This window comes from Gadus macrocephalus, chromosome 6, assembly GCF_031168955.1.
Source record: "Gadus macrocephalus chromosome 6, ASM3116895v1".
Lineage (NCBI taxonomy): Eukaryota > Metazoa > Chordata > Actinopteri > Gadiformes > Gadidae > Gadus > Gadus macrocephalus.
In genome coordinates, this window is record NC_082387.1 from 1369707 (window position 1) to 1380032 (window position 10326).

The window sequence follows — 10326 nt, forward strand, 5'->3', positions numbered from 1 at the left end:
CAAGACAATGACATTGGCGCACAATCTGATCCTTCATCACACAGTTAAAAGGCTGTATAGAAAGGGTAGGACTGAAATGCAGTGTTTTATGACTGAAGGAACTTACAGAAGTTCTAAATGCAAAAATATTGGAGGTGGGTTGGGAACAGTCCAAAAGAGCTGCTCCCAATGACCTTGTTCCTTCGATAATCCTGGACCGGTTCATAATCTAAATACAGGAGATGTAGTCTAAACAGCCTGCTTATGTCTGGGCAATTGGTTAGAAAAAGTGATTAATTCTTACATAGAAATAAGATGTACTGCATACTTCTGGGAAAAAAGCTTGAAAGACAGTAAAAAGAAGAGTGTCAAAACAACAGACAGGTGCCACTGACAGAATTGTGGCACCAAAATGCTTAAATAGTCTCCTGAGGTCATCTTCTGGTACTAAATAACCAGACTTCTTCCCCTAACAAGTACAAAAGTACGAAAACATTTTTTTTTTCGTTAATGCTTAGGCTCTATAGAGACATCTGAATGGGAACCATGAACACCAGTGTGTTCTCCGAGCCCTTCTTTGTGGCCATGCTAACTAAACCTCCACACCAACCGCTCCTTGTTCTGGTGATGAACTTATAAATATATCAAATAATAAAAAGACCCAAACATATAACGATAAATATAGCTGCGAGCAGCAATGTGGGGGGTCAAGCAGAATGGCACTCAATAAACTAATTTTGCTGGACAGACGTAATCGGTTAGGTGGCTACATGATGATATTGGCAAATGGTCATCACAATGAAATTACATTGTAGTTGCTTTGTAAGGGCCGGAATAGCCTTGCTGCTAACAACGCCCCCCTAGGCGTTGATGATGCCCAATTATTTGGGCATCATCAGGATAGGGTCATAAGACTATGAGCCAAGTTTGGTTTGGATGCATGAAGGCCTTGCAGAGAAATGAGCTCACTTCCTGTTTGACGTCCCCCTGAGGTCAAAGGTCACCAAATGGTTTGGATGTCCCCAATTGATTGTCATGAGTCTATGTACCAAGTTTGGCTATGATATTTGAAAGAGATGCTGAGAACAGGCTTACTTCCTGTTTGGCGGCTTTGCCGTCAAGTTTGATTGGCTGTCACGGCGAAATGGTTTTGAATCTGAAAAAGCTGTTTGGCACTTTTGATCAGATATGGCAAGTTTCATGATGATTGGACATAATTTGTGTCCTGTGAATATGAACTATGGATTTTGACAACTTTCAACGTGGCGGCCAAATTCTGATGTTGCCATTGGAAATATTTTATTAGCTACATGGGGCGGTCTGATCGTATCACCAGACATTTAATTTTAAATCAAAACGACTACATAGGGTGCGTTGAACTCGGCTTGGATCAAGGAATCTACTGATACCTTGTTTGTGAGTATTGGATGAATGGGTCGAAAGTTATAAACATGAATGCATGTCCAACTTTGACCTTTTTTCTCTTTACGAACAGTTCCAATCAGGCTTTCGCCCACTTCATAGCACCGAAACAGCTCTTGTTAAAATAACCAATGACCTCCTCATGGCTGCGGACGCTGGACTACTCACCATCCTGATCCAGTGCAGTTTTTTCACCAAGGCGTTCTATGGGCTGCCATAGACTCCCATTGAAGGATAATAATAATAATAATAATAATAGGAAAACATACGAAAACAATAGGTTGTCTCGAAGCTTCGCTGCAAAAATACAAAACTTACCTCCAAATGAGCTCCAGCATTAAACCCAGAGTCTTCATGTGCATAAATAGCTTTTTTTGAGGAAACATAAAAGAAAATATGACTGTTTTTGATACCCGGAATGGTTTTAGAACACGTAATCAACCACTGTGATAAAGAATGAATGTAAGGGAATAAAAAGCAGATAGAAAGAGAGTGAGATGAAGAGAGAAGCAGTGGTCACACAGTACACTTGTCAATCACAGGTACGATGTTGTCCATGAAAATTATGTGAACCCTGTGATCATGTGGTCAGATCTCGTTTCAACAGAAACATGACCGGAAAGAGTTACAAATATAAATCAATTATGTTGATTCAGCTTATTTCATAGTTGTAGGCTATACAAATGTTTATTAATTTTTGATTATGAAACAAACTTGCAACATGCTTTCCTGTTTTATGCATTCAGGGCAGGGGGCTTACTGAGTTATCTGTTGTTACCAAATATTTAAGTGTGAGCCAAACCATATGCAACCCTGCCTATTCTATCAAAATGCGACCTAGATCTGATCTAGGAGTGCCCGAAAGCTAGGCCTTACCCATCCTGGAGAGATCTAATCACAAAAGTCTCACTTAAAAGACAAGCATAACCGAGGCCAGAGAGAGAAAGAGAGAGTTGGTTGCCTGTGGTGGCTGGTGATTTTGTGTCAGGTGGTTGCTGGTTCCACCTTCTCCACCTCACTGCTACATCTTGCAGATGTTGTCAGCTGAGAGCGGCGGGTGGAAGTGGATGGTGTGATGCCGGAGGCCCTGAGACGCCTTATTGTTCTTCCCACAGTGGCACTTGAAAGGCTTGCGTGCCCTGATCTGGTTCCTGTGGCCGTTCTTCGCGTGGTACTTGATCCCATTCACATTCTGAAGAGGAAGGCAAAGATGATTAATGAGGCCCAGGGGGGATTGTATTTCTCACCTGTAACTGTGTGTTCATGATCAAAGTACAAGCACACAGTTCACCTTTGTTTACAGAAGGAACTTTACATGAGTGCAATTCTAATATACTCAAATGGCCGGCTAAGAAGAAGTGCCTGTCTGAGGTGTCTAATACAAAGATGACAAAGCCCTTGTAATTTTAACAGAACATTATAGTGTGCAGGGGGGTGTGGTGGTGGTGAGGGTGTTTGGCTCCAAGTTAAAGGTCCCGAGTCCTGCAGTCTGCAAGGTAAACAGTGAATGTGCTCCTTGTCGATCAGTAGTGCCAGTGCTGACCTGAGCTTGTGTCCTCGCCCAGAACCATGTCAGCCATACAATTTTCTCAAGCTGCACATCTTTTATTCCGACCACACACCCTCAGATTTGAATGAAAAATTCAGTAAAATCTATAAATCATTGGAGTGTACTCATTTTTGCCTTTGTGTTGACATGCTGTAATGCTCAACTGACACCAAGTTTTCCACTAGGAGCAGCTTGGTGTCTATTTGTGTCTCCACTTGGCAGTGAGGCGGTGATGGGGGCTTTGGAAGGGGGACAGCGCTCTAGATGAACTAAGGCTTTGTATCGAAGATAGTATCAAGAGGGAGAGACGGTGGTCTGCCTTGTATCTCTTGTTGTAGCCCGGCACGGGGCAGGCGAATGGCTTCTCGTCTACCCCGTTCATGCCCATGGAGCCGAGGATGGACTCAGAACTGATGGCGCTCTCCATGGTCCAGGACTCGTTGCTGTCTGACCCGGGGATTCCACCGGACGCGTTACGGCAGCGTTACGGCTGCGGCACGTCTTGGCCGCGACTTTGCCTTGCTTGCATTTCCACCGGGTGCGTTACGGCAGCGCAGCGGCAGCCGTATTCACGCGAGATCACGAGATCACGCGATAATCCTAAACCTAATGTACTCACCTTCCACTCCCAAAACGACTGCAATTAAATGCCACGCTTTGTCCTTCCGGCCATTGCCCTTATAAAAAGGATGATTTGATACATAAATGACGTTGTGATAGGCTACATGAGCTGAGTATTGTGTTTTATTTTGAAAATGGACCGGATGCTCTATGGCTTTTACTTTTTCACTTCCTGGCCTGCTCGATCTGCTCTGTTGAAATTGACGCGGTTCAGCAACGGCTTGCGGAAAAAATAGGAATGCTACGGAATGATAGCGCTGCGGCACGGCAAGCCGCTCCTGGGACGCTGCTTAGACGTTCCGCAGCCGCGCCTGGTGGAAATGGTCTCATTGATTAGAGTGGAACCTATCTGCTGCGGTGACCACGGCCAAGACGTGCCGCAGCCGTAACGTTGCCGTAACGCGGAGTGCAATGATGTGTTAGTGAGTAAAATAGCAACAGACAGCAGATAGAACATGTGGCTCTTTGGTTTTGTTTAATGATTGTTTTGGTTGTTAGCAGAGAGAAGGTAAAGCCTCCTGCTAATAATCCTTATCCATGTTGGGCATGGCTCGTCTCTGTGTTCCCAGGTTCCCTACTTCCTCTGGGGCCTGGGGCCAGAGAGAAACCTAAATCATTAAGCCCTACTTCCTGGAGTCCTGGGGAACAGTTGAATCGTGTAATCATTATTAAATAAGCTTGCGTGACTATCAAAACGCTGAAGGGCAAATTAACATTCCATAAAAAGCTTGACAAACATAGACATGGGAAAATGCAATCCTTACGTTGCTCTCATGAGAATCTCCTTATCGCCTGTGGCATTCCCCACTACCAGACAACCTGCCTCTTCCATAGTTAAAGGATTTGGACTATTAAGAACCGATACATTTTTGAGATTGTCTATGTCCAGATGTAAGTCAGCTATGACTGTTGTTAAACTCTCCCCATCTCGCTGTGTAGACAAGTTCATAAACAGCCATAAATGCAATTATTGCAATAACAACATTGACTACGCAACAATATACAAGAGTATGCATAAGTGGAGTTTATCGGCCCCACAGATCAGTGGATACACACTGACAGACAGTTTGTGTGTCAGGGAAAGGCAGGCCGCCCAATCAATGTGGGCAGCTAGAGGACTTATCAGTGTCCCCAAACGACTGTGAGGTGACGTGATCAGGGTATTCTCCAGGCTAGCCATGGAAGTGGGAAGTGGGGGAAAAGTGAAACTTGTGTCAAGTTGACATTGTGTTCGTACAACAGGGAATCAAGCACTAATTTGGATTCAAAAGCATTTTCTGCATTCCAATCAGTAAAGAAACACCCCCTAGTAGATTTACCATTGCAATTTATTGAAATATGGCTCTGCTGGCCTCAGTTTCTAAGTCTGTGAGCATGCATACGCTTCAACACAGAATTGAAAACATGTAGCATGGGTAGTCCGTATACACGTGGAAAAGTCAAGATACTGCTATGGGAGCTGCTAAACACTGGAATATAATGGATGGCAATGGGGAGAGAGAGAGAATTAGAGAAAGATAAAGAAAAAGAGAGAGAGACAGAGACATAGAGGTAGAGAGAGACAGACAGACAGACAGACAGACAGACAGACAGACAGACGGATTGACAGACAGAGAGAAAGAGAGAGACAGAGAGAGAGAGAGAGCGGCAGAAAGAGGGACAGACAGAGGGAGACAGAGAGAGAGAAACTATTCTCTGTCCTAGTTACCTGTTGGGGTACTGCTGTGGAAGGAGGAGGAGGAGTTCATGGGTGGGGTGACTGGTTGCCGCTGGCGTGCCGCTGGCGTGCCGGGTGTGTGGAGGCTCCGAGTCAGGCCTTCCCCAGCGCTGCTCAAGGAGAGGGACAGCTTGGGCTGAGACTTCTTCCTCACAGTCTGGTTCTCTCGCCGCGCCGCCTTGGTCATGAATATGCCAAGCCGGGGAGTTATTAAGGTGAGCCTGGGAGATTTCATCCAACTTTTAGGATCTCTTCTCCAGCAGTCTGCCCTTAAGAGACACGGTGCAGTCTCTAAGGATAAGTCTGATGGCAGCAGCCGGATAGGTCTAGAGGTGAGGTTGTTTGACGCCTTACCGAAAGCTTTTCACTGTGGAGTCTGTGCAGTATATCTTTAGACATCGTCAAGCCTAACCTTTACCGGCTCCTTAAAGGTAGGGGCTCCAGTTTGGAGAAACAGCAAGAGTAGGCTTCCTTCCAAAGCCACTCCCCCAAAACACGTGACTAGCTCGCTAGCTTTAAGTCTACCAGCCTTGTGGAAGACTCTGCTCATGGTATTTAGTTCCCGGGCAGACTTGCATGTAGTATCATTCGGCCCGAATAAAAGACGAAAATTGAACCTAGGGTATTTTTCGGCATGAAGACCCATAGAATAAGCCTTCCAGACCAGTGTTGTTTTTGGCAGGCATTTTAGATTTAGTTTTAGTCTTAGTCTTTTTGATGAAATGCTTCTTAGTTTTAGTCCCATTTTAGTCATTTCTATCTTTGAAAGTTTTAGTCTAGTTTTAGTCTGACGAAAACTCAAAAGGTTTTAGTCTAGTTTTAGTCAGACGAAAACGAGGCTTTTAGTGTGTGATGGGGGCGTGACTGTTAGGACAAGCAGCTGGCTCCATTTCTGATGTCTGAGCTCTTGATTGACATTGCACGCATATTATAGTTGGCGGGAAAAAAGCATGTTTTGAAACTTTGTTCGTCCACTCGTAACAATTTAGTCTCGTCTAGTTCTCGTCTGACGAAAATGTCTACATTTTTCGTCACATTTTAGTCTTTATATGGCTTTGGTGACGTTCGTCTTAGTCTCATTTTCGTCATGGAAAAAAGGGGTCTGACGACGTCATTTTCGTTTTCGTCTTGCCTGACGAAAACAACACTGCTCCAGACACTATTTTTCGTTAATTATCGAGTATAGAGCTTGCCCACGAATGCCCGGATCAATGTAACAGCCCAAATGGCTTCCATGTTATTGGCTAGGGTCAGTGTGAACGCTTCCAAATCGAAATTTATTAACCATTAATATTGCTCAAAATAGTACCAAACCTCTGCAGTAGCATGACTAGGGTCCCAACACATAAATCAAAGCATTGAAATTTGAAAACATAGTTAGCGTACCGGGAGTTTATTAAAAAAGACTGTTTTCCTGTGCCTTTCCGGTAGGTACATGTTTCCAGGAAGTCCACACAAGTCGATTACCGGCTACCGTAAATAATATAATAGAGGCGCCAAATAATTGTAAACAGCCAAGTATAAAGAGGGGAGATTGTTGAGTTTAATTTCTTGGCGCCTCCATTATATTATTTACAGTATCCGGTAATGAACTTCTGTGGACTTCCTGGAAACATGGACCTACCATTTACTGAGTTGTTGATGCTTCGTTTTATGTGCAGGGACGCTAGTCATGCAGAGGTTTGGTGCCAGTGGCGGTTCTACATCCAATTACGCCCCGGGCAAGATTTCCTCCAAGCGGGGGGGGTTTGTATCATGACCCTACGGACTTCAGTGGGGGTTTCATTCCGTCTGTGCACAGCACCTTCTCAACGAGCAGGTGTGCGCCTGCAGCCAGAGGGGGCGCCAATATACCAATTCCCCACACAATGTTATGTACTTCATTGAAAACCGCTTTGCGGCGCGTTTCTATTTTTTACTGCTCGTGGCGCCCGGCCCCCATCCGATTTGGCTCCCCACACAAATATGGCGGCCCGGGCGGCTGCCTGGTTCGCCCGTGCCTAAAACCGCCACTGTTTGGTGCTAATTTGAGCAATATTATATTCGATTATCAACGAAGAAAAGTGTCTGGGGGTCTTATTTTATGGTTCTTCATGCCAAAAAAGATCCTGGGTTCAATTTTCGCCGGAATTACACTTTAATACAGGCCTGCGTCAGTCACATACCTTTATTTTTCCTTTTTTCGTTCATGGCCTTTAATTTATTAATTGCTGTGTCAGGATGTTGAGAACTTCAAGAAATATGTCAAAAAAATCTTCTAAAATGAATTGCCTACCCTAGATTTAATAACATGAGGCATCTAAAAATAATCCCATTAAGACACTTTTGATAAAAGTATCTGCTAAATGACTACAGTAATGAAGCTCTCTGGTTGGAGTGAATGTATCATTAGATCGGATCCCATGAAAGAAATATATAAGATTCATTGTTGCTTTTTCGTTTTTTTATAACGGATAGTTAAATTGTTTATCGTATTAAATGTTTGCCGTAAATGTTTGCCATAAAAATGAAATGTTCACACAGACATAGTTTAAGCAAAAGTGGAATTAACAAATTAAGTTGAAAGCACTTCAAGATGTTTTTGAACGCATGGAGACAGTGGTAGACCCTTGTACCATGGCTGCTTACATTAGGCCTATACGACCCTGAGTCAAACACCATATCAAAGACCACTGGGATGAACCCAGGGCCCTTAAACCAGTCATCAAACTTATTTATTCTGAGGAGTGCAACAGAGGAATCTTTAACTTAAATTAAACTGATTAAATGAGTAGCAGCATTTGAAGTAGATTGAAACCGGGCCTATCCTACCTCAATGCAACAGTTAAAATATTATCTTTTCATCCCACTTATATCGTCGGAATTGTAATAAGGATTTGTATAATCAAAGAGTAAAGTAATGCCAGCGCCCATACTTTCATGTAAACAAATACATATGATTGTGCTGTCTTTATTTGTTGTGAAAGTGTGTTACTTATGAACGTGCAAGTTTACCTGTTGACATAGCTCAGGGCGACATAGGTAGGCTGCTGCTGCTCCTGCCTCTCCAGGAGACGGGGGACTGTGTCTGAAGAAGAGACAGAGAGGGAGAAGAAGACAAAAACAAGAAATGAGAAGAACAATAAGAAGACAAGAACAATAAGAAGACAAAGAACAACAAGAAGATGAAGAACAAGAAGACAAGAACAAGAAATTAGACGAACAAGAACAAGATAAGAACAAGAAATGAGAAGAACAAGATGAGGACAAGAACAAGAAATTGGAAGAAGAAGAAGAACAACAACAAGACGACGAAGAACAAGAGCAAGACAAAGAACAAGAACAAGATGAAGAAGAAGAAGACGACGAAGAACAATAACAAGAAGAAGACGAATAACAAGAACAAGAACAAGAAAGGAGAAGAACAAGAAATGAGAAGAACAAGAAATGAGAAGAAGAGGAAGAAATAGCAGAGAAAGAACAAGAACAAGAAGGAGGAAAATATTAGGCCTTGAGCATGGTACTTTTTTTTTATCTTTCCAATGTGTTAAACAACCTCTAGGTTGCCAGGTGGGTGGTTCCTGTATCAGTGGACATATAAGGGGCTAAGAAACATCCATTGTGACAACTCAGTCCAAGGCTCAGTCCGATTTCATTGCTCATAGGCAAATCTCAGCCCTTCCCCTCGCTGTTGCGCGTTCACGCACCATTGAACCATGTCCGAAACCATTGGCGTCAGTTTGGTTTGAAATGTGCTGGGGACAGAGATGCATTCGGAAGTGCATTTTTAGAAGTGCTGGGTACAATGAGGATCCACTCTTTTTTCTCTCTTTAGTGCCGGTAATGAAAGGTTCTGAAAGACGGCATAACAATGTAGCTAATTACTAAGGAATAAAATGTATACAAAATCTGTCTGGCACGTGTATGAAGAAAACGTTTTCAAAAAGCATCGGACATATGACCCACTATGTTCTGTTCCATGTATCCAATGTTGACAACGTGACATGATATGGCTAAGCTAACAACATAAACAAGAGGAGCTAGGAAAGGAATTTAACTGCGTGCTTAAGTTCAGAAGGGCCAAAGGTGTGGCTACACACAGCACTACAAAAGTCGTCAAGATTGAAAAAGAAAAAAATATTTGTTGCACAGCTGAACGCTGTATCACATCAGGAGCTGGCTGTTCTCAATTCACAACACGCATTCCATCAAAACTAGCTTACATCAGGCATTCTGACCAAAACTCATGAACTCCCCCCCACAATTATTCCAGAATTCAAGCAAAGCAAGAATGACCAAAAGTCACTTTGTGTCAACAAGAGACTGACTCCACCGACTATCAATTGCAAGTTAAAACAGCCGACCACTTGAGTGCAAAAAACAAAAGACCTCGCCACAGCACCAGCAAATCTTAAGCAATAAATATCGCGTCTTACCTTTATTTATGTGGCAGTGGTCTGCAGATGCATCCCGTGGTGTAGCCTACCGCATCCATTTAGTTCAACAGGTTATCGTTCTGATACTGTCCATGGTACTACCTGCTCTGGTGCTTCTTACCTATGCATTCAGGCTAAAATGACTTGATTGTCTGATGTCTCATCATCCCAGGCAAAGAGTATTGGTATTATTAGTAATGGCTACTTGCCAAATCGAAAAAATAACTTCACACAGCGTGTCTTTTTCCGATGTATTTGTTATCATTCGTAGCGTTGATCAGCAGAGAAATAATTCACCAAAGTCGATGACATTGCTTAGCAACCGAATACGAATGTAGTCTACAGCATTGAGAAGAGCCGTGTAATAATTAAGGGATAATTTATAGAATGCCGGTCATTATCGGGAAAATAAGCCCCGACAGGGCGAACAGGACACCGACGCGCAGCGAGGGTAATTGGTTCCCACTGAAGGGGCTTAAATTTGACGGGCGACGTTCTATACATTATCCCGCTTATTACACGGCTACGTGCCAAAACGAAAAAATGACTTCACATGGTGTGGCTTGTTACAATTTATTTGTTACTAGCATTCGTAGTGTTGATCAGCAGAGAAATAGTCTGCC

General features: G+C 43.2%; 1 protein-coding gene across 1 annotated transcript; it reads right to left on the reverse strand.

Moving 5' to 3' along the window:
- Positions 1 to 2422: 2422 nt before the first annotated feature.
- Positions 2423 to 5475, reverse strand: LOC132459055 (juxtaposed with another zinc finger protein 1-like). Its single transcript, XM_060053439.1, has 3 exons — positions 5280 to 5475; positions 3270 to 3397; positions 2423 to 2593 (listed from the first exon to the last, which is right to left on the reverse strand). The coding sequence occupies exons 1-3, from the start codon at positions 5473 to 5475 to the stop codon at positions 2423 to 2425; spliced, it is 495 nt and encodes a 164-aa protein (XP_059909422.1).
- Between the last annotated feature and the right edge of the window lie 4851 nt (positions 5476 to 10326).